Source organism: Podarcis filfolensis (genome assembly GCF_964270895.1).
Source record: "Podarcis filfolensis genome assembly, contig: HAP1_SCAFFOLD_123, whole genome shotgun sequence".
Lineage (NCBI taxonomy): Eukaryota > Metazoa > Chordata > Lepidosauria > Squamata > Lacertidae > Podarcis > Podarcis filfolensis.
Window position 1 is genome coordinate 1,348 of NW_028149450.1, and position 24,245 is coordinate 25,592.

Genomic DNA, 24,245 nt, shown 5'->3' on the forward strand with positions numbered 1-24,245 from the left:
AGATTTCAAGCTGCTGCGTCGCTGGAGAGACGGGAAGGTTTCTGATCCCAAAGTCCTGAAGGATGGACCCTCTCCTTCTCCTGCATCGCAGGGGGTTGGGATGGATGACCTTTGGGGGTCCCTCCCAATGCCACAGTTCTCTTTGTCAAGAGGGGCTTGAAGGTCATCCTCAGCGGGCGCCGTGCCTCTCCCCCTTCACCTCCCCTGTTGCTGTTTTCTATGTAAACCTGGGTGGATCTATTTATTCGATGGACTGACATGGATTGACATTGATTATTCTCCTTTTATTTTCTTTTATTTTTATTTCGGTGTCGGAAAAATAATAAACGTGTGAGGTTGTGTTTTTGTAAAAAAAGACCTCTATTATTCTCTTGCCTTTCACAGTAGTGTTTATGATATTTGGGGATGCCCTGCAAACATCCTTTTTCACTCTGGTTCAGGAGGGTGGGACATGATCCTGTATTCAGCTTGTGCCTGGGATGGGTGGGTGTCCCTTCCGAAACTGACGGTAAGACCCACTGAACACAAAAGAAGCAGGTATCATGTTGTGTTTCCGGCAACACAGCCCAGAGCGGCCGGCTATGAACGTTTCGTCTCGTCCCAGAGAATTCGGTGGGGTCACATTTTAGCCGCAAGCGAGCTTCAAACAGCCGTTCCCTCTTCCGAAGGGGATTAAGGGATCTCCGACGTAAAAATAAAAACCTTTCCGAACTACAACTCCCGGGATCCTTCCGCCGGGGCGGTTTAAAACCCCACGAAACCACGGCATACACAGGCAGGGCCTCTTCTCGTAAGCAAGTGAATATATAGCTTTTACAACAGAAATAAATCTGTTGTCTGTTTGCAGAGTTAAATAAATGGCGCCTGCGGCGAGACGGGTCCACATTGGCACCCTCAAGAAATGGCCCTATGCCATGGGGCTCTTGGGTTCATCATCTCCTGATGGTTTTTGCTCCTGGTCATCAGGTATGCGTGGATCCCGGCGTTGGCGGCGGGTGGCCTGGCCGGCAAAGGTGCCTTTGACACATCCTTCGACTGCGGCCTTGAGCTGGGGAAAGAGCGAGAGAGGATGTCAAGAAGACCCCCCCAAAAAAACTCAGCACCTGAGGGCTTCAGAAAGGGAGGCATCTCCCAGCCCTCCCTAACGACAGATTAATAGATAGCCTCCTCCATGAATTTGCCCTTTTGAAGCCATTCAGGTTAGTGGCCACCCTTGTGGCAGGGAGTTCCGCAGTTCCACACTGCACTGTTTTCATCCGTCCTGAATCTCTGGCATTCAGGTCTGTTGGGCTAATTTCTGCACGTCCCTCTTGACACGACACTCCCCCTAAGTGCCCCTATTTTCCAGATTTACAGAAGCCGTCTCGCTTTCTGATCTGAACCTGGAACGCCCTGCTTCTCCTTAGGGCAAACATCGGCCCTCCAGATGTTTTGAGACTACAACTCCCATTAATCATAATAATAAATTTTATTTATATCCCACCCTAAGCCAGGCTCAGGGCGGCTAACACCAGTAAAATTACAATAAAAACATAATGGGGGGGAGGAATTAAAATACAGGTTAAAATGCAATTTAAAATGCAGCCTCATTTTAAAAGTAGCCCATAGATCAAAACCATAACCACTGACCCTGTTAGCTAGGGATGATGGGAGTTGTAGTCCCAAAACATCTGGCGGGCCAAGTTTGCCTATGCCTGGCTGAGGGTGTCCCTGTTTAAATCAGAGAAATGTTGGAGGGTATGTATGGAGTGACCCAACCCCAGAGACATCTGAAGGTGGTTTTTAAAAAATGTTTGATCATTACGTTTTTATATATGTTCGAAGCCACCCAGAGTGGCTGGGGAAACCCAGTTAGGTGGGCAGGGTAATAATATTAAAAAATATTATTGCAGAATACAACGTCCCTGTTTTCACTGGAGAGATGTTTGGGGGAAATTTATTTCACCCGCTCTGAATCTCCCAATGCTCAGATTCGTGGGATAGATTCCTGTGTTACGAGAGACTGAGGAAAACTTTGGTCTGTCCTCCCCCCTCTAGCGCAGGGGTCAGCAAACTTGATCGCACCTCGGGCCGGTGTCTCCAGTGCCGAATGCCCATACATGTGCGCACACAATATTTCCGGCGCACTTCCAGGTCGGAGGAGCACTGGAAATAGCTTGTGCGCCTGTGCACTGGCCACCTCCGACCCAGATGTGCACCGGAAATAACACTTGCGCATGCGCAAATAACACACATGCACACAAGGTATTTCCGGTGCTCCTCCGACCTGGAAGTGCGCCGGAAATATTGTGTGCAGCGCCGGTAAGACAGGGCGGCGGCAGCAGGCATCGCCATGGGCCGGATAAGCGAGTCCCTCGGGCCTTATCCGGCCCACGGTCCTTAGTTTGGGGACCCCTGCTCTAGCGTAACCGGGATCCTCTGTCCTGTATCGCTGCGAACCCTCCGACCCGGACAGACACTTACCTCCTTGAGACTCACCACTCCAACCAAGCGCCCCATGTTGGTCACGTAAGCTGTGCGGAGACCCAAGAGGTTGAAGAGGTCATAGCACTGGGGGGGCAAAAAAAATATTGAAATTGAAATACTTTTATTGTTGCTTGTACAACTTGTATGAAGGGACGCGGGTGGCGCTGTGGGTTAAACCACAGAGCCTAGGACTTGCTGATCGGAAGGTTGGTGGTTCGAATCCCCGCGACAGGGTGAGCTCCCGTTGCCCAGTCCCTGCTCCTGCCAACCTAGCAGTTTGAAAGCACACCAGTGCAAGTAGATAAATAGGTACCACTCCGGCGGGAAGGTAAACGGCGTTTCCGTGCGCTGCTCTGGTTCACCAGAAGCGGCTTAGTCATGCTGGCCACATGACCCGGAAGCCGTACGCCGGCTCCCTCGGCCAGTAAAGCGAGATGAGCGCCACAACCCCAGAGTCGGCCACAACTGGACCCAGCGGTCAGGGGTCCCTTTACCATTACCTTTACCTTTACTTTACAACTTGTATACAGTGAGATTACTTCAGCACCCCCCACTCAGCTCTCCTAGTCTTAATTCGCCTCGTTTACTGACACACACACACCAAAACCGAAAGTCAGTTGCCCTGTTGTTATCTTTTCATTCAGCAGTCTAACATGTCAGGGATAGAAGCCGTTCTTTACCCTGTTGGCATGGCCAATCGTGCTTCTATATCTTCTGCCCGAGGGCAGGAGATCAAGAAAGTGCCAGCCAGGATGCGAATCATCCCTGAGAATTTTCCTCGCTCTCCTGAGGTGTTATGTACTGAGTTGAATAGGATTCAGAATGCAGCAGTCTGATTGGCCCTAGAACAATAGGATCCAGAATTCAACAGCCTGATTGGTTCTAGAACAATAGGATCCAGAATGCAGCAGTCTGATTGGTCCTAGAACAATAGGATCCAGAATACAGCAGTCTGATTGGTTCTAGAACAATAGGATCCAGAATGCAGCAGTCTGATTGGTCCTAGAACAATAGGATCCATAATGCAGCAGTCTGATTGGCCCTAGAACAATGCAGCAGTCTGATTGGTCTACAGGAGCCACTCAATCCAGCTCCAGGTGGAAATGAATCCGCAACCTGATTGGCCTACAGGTGAATCCCGGAAGCAGCCAATCACGTGGGGCCCATTGTGTAAATAATGTATATAAAGCAGACATTCTGCAATGCGCCCCATTTCCAAGAGAAATAAGAATATGGCCTGGGGAGATCAGTGAGTTTGTGGGCCGGAAGGTCCTGTTTCTTCACTTCCTGAAGGAATGAGGGATGAAGGGGGTCTTGGAGGACTGACCTGGTAGAGGGTTTCCTTCTCCAAAAGGCGATAAGGAGCCGGATCGATGGGCACGTCGGCCAGGCGGAGGGTTTCCTGGAGCTGCCGGCATTCCCATTCCTCAACCTGCATCCACCATGGGGATAAAAAGAGGCAGGGAATGGACTCCATCTTGCCCAGATTTCCGTTTCCCCCAACTGGCTTATTCTTGGAAGCCCCCCATAGACTGTAAAAGGCAATAAATCTGGGGTCCCACTTCCAAAAGCCCTCCGAGACAGCGGCCACCATGTGGCGGGGAGTTCCACAAGCCAACACCTCCGTGTTGTGCAACAAGCTTTTTTTTCTGGCCCAGCCCGGTGGAGCTCTCTGCCACTGGAGATTTGGCTGGAGGCGCCTTCAGTGCCTGCTGAATATTTTTGCTGGTGTTTTCAATCGTTTCGTTAATTATTATTATTATCGTTTCGTTATTATTATTTGCAAACCTCTCGTTTGTTCCTGTTGCAAACTGCTTGGGAGCTTTCGACGGTCAAGCACTATATAAATTCTTTTTTTTCCTGATAATTTTTTATTAAATTTTCTTTTACAAATTAATCAACACAATCCTGTTCTCAAATTTCCAGTTTTTGTACTTCCACCAGCTCCTCCACCAATCATATATAAATTCTACCAAGCAAGGAAGTATATAAGTAAATACTTCTGCAATGGTTTGCTGATACCTGTTTGCAACTCTTTTAACGGCTTGGTTATGGTTTTATTGCTGTAAAGCGCTTTGATATTTTCTCTGCGATGCTGGTATACAAATATTTTAATTAACAAGTAAATAAATAAATAGACCCAGGATCTAGGCACGCAGGACCATCTCCTCCTCCTCCTCCTCCTCTTCTTCCTCCTCCTCCTCTCTATTTAATACACACACACACATATATTTACATGAAATTTCCAAAAAACAACAACATACAACATATTTTCTCATCTGTCAGGGCTGCCCAAGGTCCCAGCTCACAAAGGACCAACGCTGCTTTGTTGTTAAATACAAAAGTCTTTATTGAAGTTCAGTTTCACTTCCAGAGCCGCAGCGCGCAGCTCTACGTCTCAACTGTCAGACCGCTGATGACCCTTCTGAATCTCCTCCCCCTGTACACCAATTTAAGACCCTCGCCTTGCTCCACCTTTTCCGCTGCTCCTTCCTCCTCTGGGTCCGCCTGCCCGCCGGGGTCTCGCCCTTCCTAGCCTCTTCTGACACTGATTCCCCTGAGCCTTCTCCCTCCCTCCGGCGGGCTTTAGGAGCTGGTTCCCCATCCGGGTCTCCTGCTGTCCCCCGCGCCTGCACATTTGAACTTGGCGCGCGCACCCAGCCAGCAGCTTTCCTCCTGACCGTTCCACTGCTGCTGTCACTGCTTCCCCCTCCGGGGGGGCTAGCTGCAACTGACCTCCCCTCCGTTGGAGGCGTGGTCAGCCCTGACTCACCTCCTCTCCCCGCTGGAGGAGATGCTGGCCCTGACACATGTGACTCTTCCCCCCCACTACGCTCTGGTGGGGAAACTGGTCCCGATCCCCCACTGCTGCTTTGGGGTTCCCCTCTGGCTCCTTGTTTCTGGTGCGTCCCCCCTGGGACCCCCCTTGCCCTGACCATCGGCGCCCCCTTCTGGGAATCTTCTGATTCGCTGGAGAAGCTCATGGAATCTCTCGGGCCACTGTCATACTCCCCTACGCTGCCCTCGGATTCTTCCCCTTCGCTCTCCAATTCCTCTCTCCCCAGTGCTCCTGCTCCTGATTCCCTGACATCATCTTATTCAGCATTTTGGACTTCCATCAACCACATCTGAAGATTTTTCAATCCTTATCACTTACTCTGCATTTCGTTAATTTCACTACTACTTTTAACAGTCCTCCACTTCGTACTTGTCTCTGCAATATTTCACATAGTCCTCCTTACAGAACTTCTTGCAATCTTACTAGCGTACTCTGTTGATTACAATTCCTTTTCAAATACCGTATTTTTTGCTCTATAAGACTCATTTTTTCCCTCTATAAGACTCACTTTTTCCCTCCTAAAATGTAAGGGGAAATATTCTGAATCTCAGAAGCCAGAACAGCAAGAGGAATTGCTGCTTTCACTGCGCAGCGATCCCTCTTGCTGTTCTGGCTTCAGAGATTCATAATATTTTCTTCCTTGTTTTCCTCCTCCAAAAACTAGGTGCGTCTTGTGGTCTGGTGCGTCTTATGGAGTGAAAAATACGGTAGTTCACATATTTACTCCAGTCCTCTGAGAATCTCTGATCCCGCAGGTTTCGAATCCTTCCTGTCATCTTGTCTAATTATGCATAGTCCATTAAATTCGCCTCTCTATTGAATTTATAGACTGCCCTATACCCGGGGGTCTCAGAATAAAACCAAGATATAAAATCGCAAAATACCTAACACTGTAAAAATAAAATTAAGAACCCAATAGCCACCCCCAAATAATCATTGTAAAAGGGCACAGGGTATAAACCACAGCTCCCATCAACCCCAAGGAACGAACTTCTCTGCTCAAGGGACCCAGGAGTCCTGGACCCCCAGCCTCCTCCCTGGCCCTCCTTGTGGCCCCCTCTCCCCGCCGCAAGCACCCTGGCGTCTCAGCGCATAACGTACCATGTGGCGATGTTGCCCATGCTCTTCTTGCGGGGCGAGAGAATCGGTGCTCGTCGGAACGGCCTTGGAGGGCTGAAATCAGAAAAGCCATTGCAGTGGGTTGGGCTGGATGACCCCTGGGGTCCCTTCCATAGAGTTCAATGACTATGATTCTAAGCCAAGGCTAAACAGGGGAAGGGGGGATCTCTCTGCCTCCAGAGGTCCAGGTGCCTCCTACCTTTTTCTCCTCTTCTTCCTCTCCCTCCACAATCTCTTCCGCCCAACTTTCCTGGGCATCGCACGGCCCATTCTCGGTTTCCTTGGGCAAGTCTGCGTAAGAAGCAAGGAAAGGGGTTTACTTTGGAGAAGTTTATTTTTTATCCTATTTTTTAACATAATTTTTTAAATTACATTTTCTGTTCTACAGTTTAAAATACCGTATTTTTCGCTCCATAAGACGCACCAGACCACAAGACGCACCTAGTTTTTGGAGGAGGAAAACAAGGAAAAAAAATATTCTGAATCTCAGAAGCCAGAACAGCAAGAGGGATCGCTGCGCAGCGAAAGCAGCGACCCCTCTTGCTGTTCTGGCTTCTGTGATAGCTGCACAGCCTGCGTTCGCTCCATAAGACGCACACACATTTCAGCTTACTTTTTAGGAGGGAAAAAGTGAGTCTTATAGAGCAAAAAATACGGTAGTCTAATCTCTTGCAATGCGGCTCACGAATCCCGGACCCTCTCCTGCCCTCCTCCCTAACGCAAGCCGGCAGAAGCTCTTACCCGGTTCCTCTTGGTTTGGGTCCGCCTGGTCCGACCGGCTGAGAATGTACTGGAATCTCTTCTCTGGGCCAAGGTGGGCTGACAGAAGCCTGGAGAGGTGCTTCCTTCGGATGGAGCCCAGCAAGACGCAAGACTCTTTGAGGTGGAAGGGAGTGAAATAAAAAAATTAAGGTCTTATATATACAGTGGTACCTCTGGATGCATCCAGAAGCGAACGCAACCCACGTCCGCACATCTGCACGTGCGCGGGTCGTGATTCTCCGCTTCTGCGCATGCGCATGACGTCATTTTTACCGTCTGCGCATGCGCGAGTGGCGAAACCCAGAAGTACCACGCTCCGTTACTTCCGGGTCACCGCAGCGTGCAACCCGAAAATACTTATCACGAAGCTACTTCAACCCGAGGTATGACTGTATAATAAATGTTCATAAATGGACCAAGCAAACACAGACATAAACATATAAAGCACATGTCTGAAGCAGCACAGGAAAACCATTTTGACTCCCAAACTGACCAAATGATTTCTCTGCAAGGTTGAAGGAAAATGGAAAAGCCTCCCCATTGTCTCCTCCTTCACAAATCCTGTCTGAAGGATACGTCTGTGTATGAATAGGGTGAGCCTGTGACCTGGCTCAGGAACTAAGTATTTATCATGACAAAAGACTGGCCAGGCTCCCCAGGGTATCCAATCAAGTGAGCATTAATAGGTAACCTGCCAGACAGGAGATAAACAACACACTCAGATTTCTGTTGTAGACCACCTTTTCTGTGATGTAGGTATGATGTTTCTGGCGGTGGTCTTGGACTCCAGGGTGGGCAATTTAAAATGTCTATATAAGGGCGAGGTCCTCCTCTTTTCCTGCGTCTGGGGGGAGCACCCTGTTGCAACAGTTCAATAAAGATCAGGCTTACTAGCTGCTTTTCTTCTCAATATTCTCTGGTTGGCCTCTGTTATTTTCTCCGACCGACGGAGAACCTGCAAAGGACTCTGTAAGGGCTCTTGTGTCCCCCATAAGGGAATAAGGGCAGATTTTCGTTTATTACAGGAGAGAAAGAGAAGCGGGGTTTGGGGCCTCTTCTCCCAGTTAGGGAGTCTGGCCCCACAACGAAGGACTCGCCTTCTCCAGCCTGGGGCCCTCCAGCTGTTCCGTGCTACAACTCCCATGGGAGTTCTAGTTCGAAGCAGCTGAACAGCACGCTTGCTTGTTTACTGGGGGGATTTAAAAATAAACCAACCAACCCGTCAAGCAGTGTGTAAGTTTTATGAAGTAAAATTAAATATACTTATATATGTTCTGTAAAATGTATTTACTGCTTGATCGGTAGGGAAAGCCTCAAAGATAATAAAACAGTAAAAAGCACAATCCACTGGTGCCTTGGTACTCAAACGCCTTGGTACTCAAACACTGCAAACCCAGAAGTAAGTGTTCCCGTTTGCAAACTTTTTCAGAAGCCGAACGTGCTCCGATTTGAGTGCCACACTTCCGTTTTGAGTGTTACGCTGAAGTCTGTGTTTTTGCTATTTATTTTGCATTTTTAGTTTTTGAGGCTCTTTTGTTTTCGTTTTCGTGACTGTGCGGAACCCAGTTCAGCTACTGATTGATTGTGTGACTGCAGTACATTGTTTATTGCTTTCATTTTATGGATCCATGGTCTCGTTAGATAGTAAAATTCATGTTAAATGGCTGCTTTAGCGGTTGTTTTTAAAAGTCTGGAACGGATAAATCCGTTTTGCATTACTTTCTATGGGAAAGCGTGCCTCGGTTTTGGAACGCTTTGGTTTTGGAACAGACTTCCGGAACGGATTAAGTTTGAGAACAAAGGGACCACCGTACAAAATACTCGAAAGATAAAAAAACCAGAAGAGAAACTAAAACAGATCGAAACACATGTCCACAGTCTTGTCTAAATAAAAAACATTTTTAGCTGGTGCCGTAAAGCGTACGAGCGAAGAGTCAAGAGGCGGGGAGTTCCACAGATTGCTGTTAAAGGAAAGCTGGTACTGAAGAACGAGAGACGGTTTACCTTGAGAGTCCACCAAGGGGAACTGCTTGAGGGTGGACACCCTGAGCAGCCTGCGCAGGTCTTTGTATTTACTCTCCCGGGACAGGTATTTGAGATCGGTCACCATAAAGTCTTCGGCGTAGATGTCGTGGCCTCTGGGGGAGAAAAGGAGGGAGTGGAAAGGTGGGTTGGAGGGTTCGGGGGTGAAGGAAAACCCCCCTTTCTGAGTCATATTCTGCTTCTCCAAGTCTCCTCAAAGCTGGACTACTGCAATGCGCTCTATGTGGGTCTGGTTCTGAAGCTCTGAGCCTTTAGTGCCCTGTGGCCCCTCGGCGCTGGACCTCAGTGTCCAGGTAGAACGATGGGGGTGGAGACGCTCCTTCAGGGATACAGGGCCGAGGCTGTTTAAGGCATTAAAGGTCAGCGCCAACACTTTGAATTGTGCTCGGAAACGCACTGGGAGCCAATGTAGCTTTTTCAGGACCGGTGTTATGTGGTCTCCCAGTCACCAGTCTGGCTGCCGCATTCTGGATTAATTGCAGTTTCTGGGTCACCTTCAAAGGTAGCCCCACGTAGAGCGCATGGCAGTAGTCCAAGCGGGAGATAACCAGAGCATGCGCCACACTGGCTAGACATTCTGCAGGCAGGGAGGGTCTCATCCTGTGTACCAGATGGAGCTGGTAGACAGCTGCCCTGGACACAGAATTGACCTGCGCCTCCATGGACAACGGTGAGTCCAGAATGACTCCCAGGCTGCGCACCTGGTCGTTCGGGGGCACAGTTGCCCCATTCAGGACCAGGGAGTCCCCCACACCTGCCTCCAGATACTCACATGGTCTAGAATGCTGGACTATTGGTCTGATCCAGCGGGCTCTATTTATGTCCTTACCCACTCTTGCCCACAGCCAGCTTGGGCAGGAAAGGCAGCTTCTTGACGCTGATGATGCCATCGAAGAAGGAAGGCTGCGAGCGCTGGCTGATGGCGTTGGCGCTCAGCACAGCCACCAAGACCGGCAGGATGTGGGACATCTGGCCCGTCAGCTCAAAGGTCAGCAGGGCAGTCGAGAGGGTCTGGGTCACGGCCCCGGAGTACGCCGCCGCGCCTGCAAGGGGGAGACATTTCCTAGCGCGTGGCCGGCGGAACTGCCCGCCACTAGCTGGACAGAGGACAGAAGGGGCCGGTGGGAGAGCGGGCGGGGCCTCACCTGCCAGGGCGTAGCCAGCGGGCACGATCCGCATGTGGATCCCTTCGGAGACGATGCCGTCCGGGAAAATCTTGGCCATGACTTCGCCGTACAGCCGGCCGAGGGCAGCTCCTGTTGGCAGAAGAGGCGGACAGGATCACTGCTGGAACATAAGAACGTCAGCATAGGCCATTAGGCCAAAGGGGCACCAGCTCTCCAACCCGGACACCTGGGTTCCCTGGTAAGGGAGCGGGGAGGCAGGGGCGTAGGAAGGGGGGCAAAGCGCCCCGGGTTCCATCATGGAGGGGGGTGTCAAAAAGAAACAATTACTGCGCTACTAGGGCGGTTCATAAAAAACTTTTTTTTTAAAACGCCTGCTCCAAAGGTCTTATCTTACGACACTAGGGATTATACAGTGGTACCTCTGGATGCGAACGGGATCCGTTCCGGAGCCCCGTTCGCATCCTGAACAGAACGCAACCTGCATCTGTGCCTCTGCGCGTGCGCAGATCACAATTCGTTGCTTCTGCACATACGCATGAGGTCATTTTGAGCGTCTGTGCATGCGCGAGAGGCGAAACCCAGAAGTAAAGTGCTCCGTTACTTCCGGGTCGCCGCGGAGTGCAACCTGAAAACGCTCAACCTAAAGCGACTTTAACCTGAGGCATGACTGTATAGCTATATCAGAAATTTCATGCATATCGGTTAATATCTTGACCCTCCTCCACAAAAATAACTGTTTACAGTCATACCTCGGGTTACAGACGCTTCAGGTTGCTTTTTTTCAGGTTACGGACCACCGAAACCTGGAAGTACCGGAACGGGTTACTTCCGGGTTTCGGCGGTCGCGCATGCGCTGAAACGCCAGATCGTGCTTTGCGCATGCACAGAGGCACTAAATTGCAACCCGCGTGTCCACTGTACTTGGCTGTTTTCATATGTCGTGAAGGCTGAAATTTCAATTCAGTGAAACACAATCAAAACACAATCCATCCTGTAGATTTAAGGATCTGTCCAGGGTCACCTCCTTGTTATCAGAGGCACATAATCCACATTCCTTTGTAAGAAAATATGAAATAACATAAAACTATATATGTATATATATATATATCTCAATATCAATGTGGGGTGGTGGTGGTTTGACAAGAAATTTTCTTCACTGGGTACCACCTGACCTTCCTACGCCTCTGCGGCGAGGGGCGGCGGCTGAGGTTCTTACCATAAACGAAGACAGGGAGGAAAAATCCCGCCGGGATGACCATGGTCGTAGCCAAAAGTACCATGAAGAACTGTTGAGGAAGAGAGGGGCACCAGTGAGAGGGTCGTCGGAACGATGTTTGGGCAAGGAAGGAGGGCACGGGTCAAGGAGAGTGAGGTCCGCGTTGCTGCGTCAGGAAGGCACACCTGGGACTGTGTCCATCATCAGCCGGAAAGCTCTGCATCACGACGTAGCCTTCAACCAGGTGAGTTAGGAAAAGACTCACCCATTTGTCTCCATGGCAACAGAGCCACCTCTTTGGGCATGTCAATGGCAGTACAAAACGGGCCAGCTAAGGCCGTTTGTTATCTTGGTCTGAGCCGTTCGGCGGCCTCTTCCACTAGGTCAGGGTGGCACAACGTTCTGTACCATAGTTGTCAACGTTTTCCTTTTTTAAAGGGAAATTATCTTGTTCCGAATAGGATTCCTCGCAAGGAAAGGGAAAAGTTGACAGCTATGTTTTGTAATGAGCGGGCCGCGGGAATACTTGAACACAGAACCCGCGGGCCACACTCCGAGTTAAATTTCCGTATCGGAAATTGAAGCGTTTGCTGTGTTTTTCATACTGTGCAATACATACAATTGATGGATTTTATTTAATATATACACCTGAACACACAATTAATAGATTTAACGAAATACTGGTTTTTTCGCTCTATAAGACTCACTTTTTCCCTCCTAAAAAGTAAGGGGAAATGTGTGAGCGTCTTATGGAGCGAATGCAGGCTGCGCAGCTATCCCAGAAGCCAGAACAGCAAGAGGGATTTCTGCTTTCGCTGCACAGCGATCCCTCTTGCTGTTCTGGCTTCTGAGATTCAGAATATTTTTTTTTTCTTGTTTTCCTCCTCCAAAAACTAGGTGCGTCTTGTGGTCTGGTGCGTCTTATAGAGCGAGAAATACGGTATATACGACTGAACACGCAATCGATTTAATTATTAAACAAATTTAACGCACGGACAAATGTGCACGCTTTCATTAACCGCGCGTGACACAAAAGTTATTTGTGAAGGCTTTAAGTTTTTTTCTTGAATGTTCCCAAGGGCCACCGAAAGGGTTCTGGTGGGCCACATGCTTGGACCACCCTGTCCTACATATTAAGCTAAGCTTACCAGATTTTTATTTTCAGTGAATCCGGGGACACTTTTCAACTTCAATGGATTTTGTACGGGGACTGATTTGTAAATCTGGGGACGGTCCCCGGGAAACAGGGACGTCTAGTAACCTTATATTAAGCATCCTTGCAGGGGTGGACTTTGGTAATATGGCGCCTTGAGTTAGCACAAAAATTGGCTCCCCCCCCCCATATTTTTTACATTCACAATAATTCCTTTTGGTACGGTTGCTTTTGTATGAATCTTCTCAGTAAGGTAAAGGGACCCCTGACCATTAGGTCCAGTCGTGGCCGACTCTGGGGTTGCGGCGCTCATCTCGCTTTACTGGCAGAGGGAGCCGGCGTACAGCTTCCAGATCATGTGGCCAGCATGACTAAGCCGCTTCTGGCGAACCAGAGCAGCGCACGGAAACGCCGTTTACCTTCCCGCCGGAGTGGTACCTATTTATCTACTTGCACTTGGACATGCTTTCGAACTGCTAGGTGGGCAGGAGCTGGGACCGAGCAACGGGCGCTCACCCCGTCGCAGGGATTCGAACCGCCGACCTTCTGATCGGCAAGTCTTAGGCTCTGTGGTTTAGACCACAGTGCCACCCGCGTCCCTATCTTCTCAGTAGGTACCCATATACATATAGGTATTGTTGTTTTATTATTATTATTATTATTATTATTATTATTATTATTATTATTATTTATCCCAGCTTGGTGCCCTATGCGTAGGAACTGCCCACACGGCCTGAAACCTGCCACTGGTCCTTAATACTGACTCACAGGGCTATAAGGGACACCTGGATATCATCCAAACTGACCCCCTCCCGATGCTGTTACAATAATTTAACACAGGCGCACACAAACTCCCCATGGCTTAAGTGTTTGTGGGCGAAAACCCCCTTCCAGAATGGCATGTGCAAAGGGGATTCAGCCAAGTGGGGGCAGCACACACACCCCACGGTCCACCCCCTCCTGCCAGCCCCAGGCAAGACCCCCACCTTAGCAATGAGAAAGAAGGAGACCATCTCTAGGGAGGAGAGAGCTGGGTGGGTCCACTGGAGCCAGCTGAAATCGTGGGTCTGGTTGGGGGGCAGGAGGGTGCTGTTGCTGCCCAGGGGGTCCTCCTCCAGGCCCCAGGTCAGGTTGTTGAAGAAGGTCTCCAGAAGTTGCTTCATGGAGAGCTTGAGAGAGGAAAAAGTAATAAGAATAATAATTTTATTTATACCCCGCCCTCCCCAGCCAAGACCGGGCTCAAGGCGGCTAGCACCAGGTATAAAAACAATTGATTAAAACACAACTTAAAAACAAGATTAAAATACAACGTTAAAATGCAGCCTCATTTCAGTAGAAACTCAAATCAAAAACTTTTGGGGGATGAAAACGTCAAATCTTCACCAAGGCAGAAGAGCAGAAAACTCGGTGCAGGGGGTCCCCGAGGGTCATCCAGCCTGACCCCCTGCAATGAAGGAGTTGCAGCTGAAGAATCCCCGACCGATGCCTGCTTAAAAAGCCTCCAATGATTTAAAAGCCCTTCCAAGGTGTTGTTTGCAGGCAGCGAAAAGAGCACCGTCGAGGCTCTTCCCTTGTGTCAATTGGCAGGGAGTTCCAAAGATGGCTGGAAGGGCCTCATCGAAAAGGTGCTGAGAACTGGAACCGCAAACACTAATCTAGTCCCCCAACCATAGCTGTCAACTTACAGATTTGAAAATAAGGGACCAGCAGCCTCGAAAATAAGGGACCAGCAGCCAAAATAAGGGATTTTCAGAGCACAGGTATGTTCAGCTTCTGAGCCCCTCTGAGCCAAAGGCAGAAAGCCCAGCCAGCAGCCAAACGAAGCCTCAAGCGGTGGTTCCCACAGCGCAGCAACCCGGCAAAGGGGATGCAGCAAGGAAAACCACCGTCACCTCTCCGCTGGGAAGCGCTGAGCAAAGGCGAGTCCCCAGCCAACGCAGCCGATTTGATTGGCACAAGGCATGCAAGCTCCACCCCCCAGTCGTTCTCAGACTCCTTATTGGGTGAGCAACGCAGCCAAGCAACCCAGTTGGAGCCTCCCTCCTCCCTGGCCGGCAGGGAGGGAGGGAGAGGAGCTGCTTCCTTTGAAACCCGGGAAATTTAAGGGACATCATCAATAAGGGACAGCAGCGGGACACGGCGCTCGGATAAGGGACTTTCCCGCCAAATAAGGGACGGTTGACAGCTATGCCCCCCAACCCTCAATTGGTTATTACTATTGTGCTTTTAATCTTGCATTTTGATCTTCCGAAATGCTTTGAGTTCCTTTCATTATTCTTAGATAAATCTAATAAAAATAATAAAATAAAATCAGACGGCTGAGCAAAGAGGAGAGGGCACAATTCCTCTGTCCCAAGAGTTTGCACACTTACTTTTGAGCCAATGTACTGCCCCGAACCATGGGGGAATGTGATACTTGATAGCAGCAGGGAGACGAACCCAGCGTACAAAATTTTGCTGCAGAGAGAAGAGACACGATGTGGGTTGGTTTTGTTTAGATGTTGTCTTCCGGCGGGGGGGGGGGCAAGGGGGTCCACAGAGGAATAATAATAGGAATAATAATACTCCACTCATCGGGTTGGGTTTCCCCAGCCACTCTGGGCGGCTTCCAGCAAAATATTAAAAATATAATAAAACATCAGACATTAAAAGGGTGAAGGGGGCAGCCCCCAAATAACCCATTATCTCCAGATTCCCTGCTTTCGTTTTAAATATCTAGAATTTGTAGAGCATGGGATATGAGGGGAAATGTACATAGAACTGTAGACCTAGAAGGAACCACAAAACTCATCTAGTCTGACCCCATTGCAATGCAGGAATCTATTAGCAGAGGCACTATTCTTGTTGATTTTTTTAATTAAACTATAAGTCCAGCATCCTGTTCTCACAGTGGCCCAACAGTGGCTGGGTTTGGGAAACCCAGCAAGCAGGAGTCGAACACAAGAGCCACTGTGGTTTCCAACAACTGGTATTCACTGTCTCCTGTGGCAGGGAGTTCCGCAGTCTAACCACGTGCTGCTTGAAGGACTTTCTTTTACCAGCCCTGAATTTCCCAGCATCCAAATTCTGCCTGCTCCCCCTTTCAGTGTTTTATGCTGCCCATGCATCCCCCAGGAAATATATATATATGCAGATGGCTGTGATCCCTAGTGTGAACTCCCCTCTCCCCATCTCTGAGTGGTGAGAGACTCCAGGGGTCCCAATGCAGACTCAGAGTTCCATTTCCCTGGAATGAAGGTCTTTCGGACATTTGGTGGCGCTGTGAGAAATGAAGTTTTCTCCCCACTCCTTGAGCTCCGTTCTGCGCGGCGCAAGGCTTTCCTCTTCTCTGACTTCGCCCACCCACCCCTCTCCGCCCCAAACAGCAAACAAGGATTCGGGGTGAAGGTTTGGGGAGAGCCTTACTTGTTCGCCATAAAACGTTTGATTCTCAGCCGGTTCTGGAGAAAGTCGAGAATGTTCCGGTGGCAGAAGAGGAAGAGGCAGGAGATGCTGCCACAGAGGACGCTGGGCGGAGGGAAACAGAAACACAAGGGACCCAGGTGTCCGGGGAGGAAGTAGAGGCAAAACCTAGCGACGTCCACTCAATTCCCTTTTTTAAATATAACCTTTGTTATACAACAATTTACCTTAGACAATACACACAGTACACACCATACACAACAGAAACACACCACGCACGCCATTTAATATCATTATACTTTTATTATGTACATTCTCGATATTTTTGTACTCACCCCAAGATGGCATAGGAGAGAAGTTCTGGGAGGTCGTAGGGGAACTCGACGCGCCAACTGGTCTGGAACAGAATGGCCACGGTTTCTGGAGGGTATCATGTTGGGGGGAGAAGAGGGTGAACAGCCAGTAGTTAAAATACGCCTTGGTTTCCCATCCAACAGCCCCTGCCAGCACCTCTAACCCAGTTACGGACAGGTGAGGAAATTCAAGAGGCAAACAGCTCCAACCAAAAGCGGGGCCTTGTTGGTGGTGGCTCCAGAGTGGTGGCTCCCCCAACTGCCTGTGCTCTCATGGCAGAGACCAATGAAAACACTCTTCCCTTGGCAGACTTTTGGGATTAAGCCGGGAATGGCGCATTCACTGGCATCCTATGTGGAGGCAGCAAGCTCTGAGAATCTTTGCAGGAAGACTCGCTGGCTAATATTATTATTATTCTGCGTTTTCCCCATACTGAATCTCAAGGCACTTTCTTTGCCACCTAATATCCTAGCTTCTGGATTGCTTCATACTTGTCTACACATCAACGTTTCTTTATATCTTCTTTTTGGCGATCCCTCGTAGCCGAGTAAGATTGTCTTCCATGAACACGGTTTTAACAATGAGTCCGTAAGTGACTGTGGAGGCCAATTCTGGATCCACACGTCCTTCCACAGTGGGGACGTTGGTTTCTGGGCGGGAGTCCATCACGGTGTGGATTTGCCAAGCGTGCCTTCCTCTTAGCTCTTTTCTCCCTTGCGTCCTGAGTTCGAGTGTCTTCAAAGCCCAGGACACCTTTGGTAAAGGCTGTTCTCCAACTGGAGCGCTCGCAGGCCAGTGTTTCTCAATTGTCGGCGTTTATACTACTTTTTAAAGATTTGCCTTGAGACAGTCTTTAAACCTCTTTTGTTGACCACGAGCATTACGCTTTCCATTTTTAAGTTTGGAATAGAGTAGTTGCTTTGGGAGATGATCATCAGGCATCCGCACAACATGACCAGTCCAACGAAGTTGATGTTGAAGAATCACTGCTTCAACACTGGTGATCTTTGCTTCTTCCAGTCCCCTGGCATTAGTTCGCCTGTCTTCCCAAGGGATGTGTACAATTTTCCAGAGACACCTCTGATGCCTTGATAGTTTCCGCAATCCGTTCTATCACCTTTTAAAAAAGAGATTGATAATTTTGGCACTCCTAAAGTCTGCTGGGATCTCCCCTCTCTCCCAGATTTTTCCGATGAGCTTGTGAAGTTCAATTCTGCCCACTTTGAAGACGTGTTGGGCTGTGTCTAAAACTTGCCATTTAGGTTTTCAAACCTTTTTTGTAAACTTAGGATATTAGAAACAGTACCTTTGAATCCTTTGCTTCACCTAGGTTGAGCTAGGATTATAACCAGAACACGCAGGATGAAACAGTTAAATCTGCTATGATTAAATGGGCACAAGATGTCGGTCATAACATCATGTTTGCTGACTGGGAACAGTTGTGGACCACAGGTATGAAATTCACGGCATGTAATGCCCTAAGAGAGAATATTATGAAAATGATATACAGGTGGTACATGACACCAGTCAAGCTTGCAAAAATCTATCATTTGCCCGATAATAAATGTTGGAAGTGTAAAGAAAATGAAGGAGCATTCTTTCACCTTTGGTGGACGTGCCCAAAGATTAAGGCTTTCTGGGAGATGATTTAGAACGAAATGAAAAAAGTATTTAAATATACATTCCTTAAGAAGCCAGAGGCCTTTCTCTTGGGCATGGTCGGCCAATTGGTGCCAAAGAAGGACAGAACTTTCTTTATGTATGCAACAACAGCAGCAAGAATTTTCATCGCAAAGTATTGGAAGACACAAGAGCTACCCACCCTGGAAGAGTGGCAGATGAAGCTGATGGACTATATGGAATTGGCGGAAATGACTGGCAGAATCCGAGACCTGGGAGAAGAGTTGGTGGAAGAAGACTGGAAGAAATTTAAAGACTATCTTCGGAAATACTGTAAAATTAATGAATGTTAAAATTATGCTTGGATTGGTAATAAGTGGTAACTAGTGACAAAAGTTAATAAGATTATGTAAAAAAATGTATTGATAAATGGTTGAAAATATTGAGGTATAATATGTTATGACACAAAGTTAAGATATTTGAAAAAGGGTAAGAATTTGCTGAATCAAGTATGTAAATGGGAACACAAAAGGGGGGAGGTGTGAGGAGGTCAAGGATACAAGCATATGAATTTGAGGATATTGAGAAAAATGGATTTGCTTTATCTTTTTAACTTCTATTTTTTCTTAATTAGCTGTTTTTTGTGTATTTGGTGTGTTTTCTTTTTTGTATTGTCTATTTTTATCTGTGGTTTCTTTTTTTATTCTGTAAATTTTTACTTTTTTCTTTTGTAAAACTCTAATAAAAATTTATTTAAAAAATAAAAAATATATATATAACCAGAATTTTTGGGAGTTTTTACCCCCGTTTTGAATTTTGGTCGTTTAAGGTTTATGACTTTTCTAATTCCTTCTGAGGAAATGGAATAGTTCAGTGAAACGAGGTTTGCAGCCGGCATCCCATTAAAGCTTTGTACAATTCTAGGTTTTTTTCCCCCTTAAACTTTTTGATTTTTATTATTTGGTTTATTTTTATAAGATAATATTCCTAGTCGATTACTTCTCGTTTCCGGGATTTTCACGGCATTCCATTTGTTTTGTGTAATTTCTCAATCTTTTTTCTACCACTTTGAAGACTTCGGCAGGTATCCCATCAGGTCCACTGGCTTTGTGTTTTTCGTTTGGTTAATAGCTGTATACACCTCTTCCAGATTTGCAGTATATACCGGTATATATATATATAATAATAATAATAATAATAATAATAATAATAATAATAATAATACGATGTTATTGCCTGGGGAGGCACTCTGGCGCTGTTAACGCAGTGATTTGATTTCACTCCATTGGCAACAACATGCCTGGAGGCGGTTGGAGGATGGATGGCGGCTAACAGATTGAGGTTGAATCCTGACAAGACAGCAGTACTGTTTTGGGGGGACAGGAGGTGGATAGGTGTGGGGGACTCCCCGGTCCTGAATGGGGTAACTGTGCCCCTGAAGGACCAGGTGCGCAGCCTGGGAGTCATTCTGGACTCGCAGCTGTCCATGGAGGTGCAGGTTAATTCTGTGTCCAGGGTGGCTATCTGCCAGCTCCATCTGGTACACAGGATGAGACCCTTCCTGCCCGCGGACTGTCTCACCAGAGTGGTGCATGCTCTTGTTATCTCCCGCTTGGACTACTGCCATGCGCTCTATGTGGGGCTACCTTGGAAGGTAACCCGGAAACTGCAATTAATCCAGAATGCGGCAGCCAGACTGGGGACTGGGAGCGGCCGCCGAGACCACATAACACCAGTCTTGAAAGACCTAAATTGGCTCCCAGGTCGTTTCCGAGCACAATTCAAAGTGTTGGTGCTGACCTTGAAAGCCCTAAATGGCCTCAAGGGCCCAGTAGACCTGAAGGAGCGTCTCCACCCCCATCGCCCAGCTGAGGTCCAGCTCCGATGGTCTTCTGGCGGTTCCCTCATTGCGAGAAGTGAGGTTACAGGGAACCAGGCAGAGGGCCTTTTCGGTGGTGGCACCCGCCCTGTGGTTCACCCTCCCATCAGATGTGAAGGAAATAAGCAGCTATCTTCTTTTTAAAAGACATCCGAAGGCAGCCCTGTTTAGGGAAGTTTTTAATATTTAATGCTGTATTGTTTTTAACACTTGATTGGGAGCCGCCCAGAGTGGCTGGGGAAACTCAGCCAGATGGGCGGGGTATAAATAATAAATTATGATGATGATGATGATGGTGATGATGCAGCTGTTAAAGACACATTATCCCATCAGGGAAACTGCCCCGCCCATTGACTCTCCCTCCTTTTCACTTCCTGCCATGTCTTCCGCATTTACCTCTTGTGTTGTTGAGCACAGCTAGCAAGCGGAACGTGAGGGCTGCGCAGGTCGCAGCGAAGAATCCCCGCCAGTAATCGCGGACGGCAAAGTGGGTGCCCGTGGCCTCCACCCCAAACAGCACTCCTGCGGGGAGAGAGAACTATTGTGAAAAGGGGGGGGTGGGATGCACGGCCGGATTTAGGCATAGCTGTCAAGTGTCCCTTATTTGGCGGGAAAGTCCCTTATCCCAGCGCCGTGTCCCGCTGCTGTCCCTTATTGATGATGTCCCTTAAATTTTCCAGGTTTCAAAGGAAGCAGCTCCTCTCCCTCCCTCCCTGCCGGCCAGGGAGGAGGGAGGCTCCAACTGTGTTGCTTGGCTGCGTTGCTTACCCAATAAGGAGTCTGAGAACGACTGGGGGGTGGAGCTTGCATGCCTGGTGCCGATCAAATTGGCCGCGTTGCCTGGGGACTCGCCTTTGCTCAGTGCTTCCCAGCAGAGAGGTGACGGTGGTTTTCCTTGCTGCATCCCCTTTGCCGGGCTGCTGCGCTGTGGGAACCACCGCTTGAGGTTTTGTTTGGCTGCTGGTTGACTAAAAACGCTTATTTTGGCTGCTGATCCTTTATTTTAGAGGCTGCTGGTCCCTTATTTTTAAATCTGTAAGTTGACAGCTATGGATTTAGGTTCGATGAGACCCTGAGCTACTGAAGGTACTGGGGCCCTTTCTATGTCCAGCTGTCCTTTGTCGACAACAAATGGTCGCTGTTTTTTGGGTTGAATATATGCTATATGGTCATTTATGGACCTCATAGATATCTCAAGCCATTTGCCCATGTTGCTGCACAACCAGTCCATGCAGAATGTTGGCACCCTGTATATAGAAAGGAGCAAACCAGGGATATTTTAGGGAGCAGGCTAGCAGGCGAAGAGTCGGACATGACTTAACAACAACAACAAGAGGAAGAACATATGCTATATGGTAATTTATGGACTGAATAGGTATCTGAAGCCATTTGCCCATGTTGCCACACAACCAGTCCATGCAGAATGTAGGCACCCTATACAGTGGTACCTCGTGTTACATACACTTCAGGTTACAGACTCCGCTAACCCAGAAATAGTGCTTCAGGTTAAGAACTTTGCTTCAGGATGAGAACAGAAATCGGGCTCTGGCGGCACGGCGGCAGCGGGAGGCCCCATTAGCTAAAGTGGTGCTTCAGGTTAAGAACAGTTTCAGGTTAAGTACGGACCTCCGGAACGAATTAAGTACTTAACCTGAGGTACCACTGTATATAGAAAGGAGCAAACTAGGGATATTTTAGGGAGCAGGCGAGCAGGCGAAGAGCCGGACATGACTAAACAACAACAACAACATATGCTATATGGTAATTTATGGACCTCATAGGTATCTCAAGCCATTTGCCCATGTTGCCACGCAACCAGTCCATTAATATACAAGACGTAACTGGCAGTACTTTTGAATAAATAAGGTATACTATTCATTGCATCAAACTGTAGATTTCAGTGGAAGTCTATTTATTGTGCTTGTCCATATAATCTTGCTTTGTACCAGTCGCTGGTTACTGCAACCACTACTATGCTGTAAGATTCACTATCCTGTAATATTACATATGGTATGCACAGTTGTTTATGGTTTTTTATATTAATTTTGCTGTAAAAATGTGTGAGATTACGATATTGTATTTATTTGCATTACCTAGAGCCTGTTCTACTGATGGAGCCTAGGATAGCAAAACAAGGCTAATATTCCGGAAATCCTTGTCTTAGATTCTGTGGAACTGTAAGAACCCTTCATGTGGATTACTGGACTCTATAAACAGACAAAAAACCTAGGCAGCATCTTAAAAAGCAGAGACATCACCTTGCCGACAAAGGTCCGTATAGTTAAAGCTATGGTTTTCCCAGTAGTGATGTATGGAAGTGAGAGCTGGACCATCAAGAAGGCTGATCGCCAAAGAATGGATGCTTTTGAATTCTGGTGCTGGAGGAGACTCTTGAGAGTCCCATGGACTGCAAGAAGATCAAACCTCTCCATTCTGAAGGGAATCAGCCCTGAGTGCTCACTGGAAGGACAGATCCTGAAGCTGAGGCTCCAAGACTTTGGCCACCTCAGGAGAAGAGAAGACTCCCTGGAAAAGACCCTGATGTTGGGAAAGATGGAGGGCGCAAGGAGAAGGGGACGACGGAGGAAGAGATGGTGGGACAGTGTTCTTGAAGCCACAAACATGAGTTTGACCAAACTGCGGGAGGCAGCGGAAGACAGGAGGGCCTGGCGTGCTCTGGTCCACGAAGAGGCAGACACGACTAAACGACAACAACAACATAAACAGACAGGTGGAATAGACACTTATACTTGTACGGACCTTATGCATGAACTGACTAGAGAATGAACTGATCCACTGGGTCTTCTGCTTTTTTCGTTGAACTTTATGAGACCTCCATTGAAATCTACAATTTGATACAGTGAATAGTATACCTTATTTATTCAAAAGTACAGCCGGTTACGTCTTGGGTGTTTATTGAGTAATGCCCTTAGTTACCTCCCACGGGAGCCACGAAACAGCAAGCCACTCCTGCAGCTGCCCCAGCCACCAGCAGCTCATATTTGCGCCCCGGGTTCTGCAGAGAAGCAACGGAGGATGTGAGGTGCCTTGCAAACCACGATTTAGATCACGATTTAAATCACTAGTGAGTAAGACCTGATTTAAATCTCTCTTTTTTCCTACAGAAAGACTCGTTCTAATAATAATAATAGATTTTTATTTATACCCCGCCCTTCCCAGTTCAAAAACCGGGCTCAGGGCAGCTAACAAATTTAAAACACTTTAAAACACTTTATTATAAAATTATTGCTGGTATAACCTTAATATTTACAACCAGGTGAAGGTTTCATTTTAGGAATAGTAAATTTTCAGAGTAGTTTTTACAGTTATATACAAAAATTTACTTAGAATTTGGTTATACTATTTGGAAATACATAGACAGATAACGATGAAATTATTGTGAAGTTAACTGTTTCTATTTGGACAACGTTTATGCTGTACTTTATCGGAAGGAGAAAAATAATCATTTTCTTTATAACAGTTTAAACAACTTATTTATCTAAAGCAATAACATTATAGCATATGTATCCATGTTTGTTAACTGATGTGATTAAACCTTTTTTTATTATTTTTAAACATTCACAAACTTTTTATTGATAATAATCAGCTAAATAGTTTGAGGATCTATACAACATCCCGAAAACAGCATTCTCAGAGAAATCAAAGACTGGAACAGAGGGAAGCCGGGGGGTGGGGGTGGGGGTGGGGGGGTTGTGTGGGAGGGTGGGGAGGAGGGAGGAAAAATGGGGGGAAAATAAGGATGATACGTTTCTGGATAATATGTTTTGTTTTAATTTTGAACAAATAAATAAATAAAATAAAGCAGAGACTTGGTGGCCATCTTTCCCGGAGACTTTAGCTGGAATTCCTGGATTTTCGGGGGTTGGACTAGATGACCCACCGGGTCCCTTCCAACCGTACAATGCTACGATTGTGTGGTTCCATGTGTGCATTATCGGCGCATGAACACCTTCCCCTTTTGACTGCTTTGGGTTGGGGCAGCTCAGTGGCACTTACCTCAGCAGAACCTGCAAATCTGACCATGACTTTGCCCAGCATTGAAGCCAAGATGGAGGCCATGTGGACAAACGGGCCCTGTGAGAAGAGGAAGGTCAAGGTTATGGGTGCAATCGGGGGGCAGAAAGACACATGGCACCAGCGCAGCAGCAACTTCGTCACGTTTTAATGCTCAAATTATCTCTCACACGACCTCAGGCCCCAGGAAAGCAAGACGCAACACCGATGTACAGTGGTACCTTGGGTTA

At 47.7% G+C, this 24,245-nt stretch overlaps 1 protein-coding gene across 2 annotated transcripts in view; it reads right to left on the reverse strand.

Annotated features, from left to right (window-relative positions):
- Positions 1-288: 288 nt before the first annotated feature.
- Positions 289-24,245, reverse strand: part of LOC310755062 (chloride channel protein ClC-Kb-like) — a 37,411-nt gene continuing 13,454 nt past the window's right edge. The window contains exons 5-21 of one of the 2 annotated variants that reach the window (XM_083631741.1): positions 23,998-24,075; positions 22,918-22,996; positions 20,377-20,502; positions 16,463-16,547; positions 16,131-16,232; positions 15,098-15,182; positions 13,712-13,894; positions 11,573-11,642; positions 10,375-10,485; positions 10,059-10,272; positions 9,191-9,324; positions 7,166-7,300; positions 6,624-6,715; positions 6,407-6,478; positions 3,794-3,898; positions 2,464-2,550; positions 289-1,048 (exon numbers count right to left, since the gene is read on the reverse strand). In XM_083631741.1, the coding sequence (XP_083487867.1) occupies positions 908-1,048; positions 2,464-2,550; positions 3,794-3,898; positions 6,407-6,478; positions 6,624-6,715; positions 7,166-7,300; positions 9,191-9,324; positions 10,059-10,272; positions 10,375-10,485; positions 11,573-11,642; positions 13,712-13,894; positions 15,098-15,182; positions 16,131-16,232; positions 16,463-16,547; positions 20,377-20,502; positions 22,918-22,996; positions 23,998-24,075 (1,899 nt within the window). In that variant the 3' untranslated portion in view covers positions 289-907. The remainder of the gene's footprint in view (positions 1,049-2,463; positions 2,551-3,793; positions 3,899-6,406; positions 6,479-6,623; positions 6,716-7,165; positions 7,301-9,190; positions 9,325-10,058; positions 10,273-10,374; positions 10,486-11,572; positions 11,643-13,711; positions 13,895-15,097; positions 15,183-16,130; positions 16,233-16,462; positions 16,548-20,376; positions 20,503-22,917; positions 22,997-23,997; positions 24,076-24,245) is intronic. The other variant, XM_083631742.1, reaches the window with a different exon arrangement.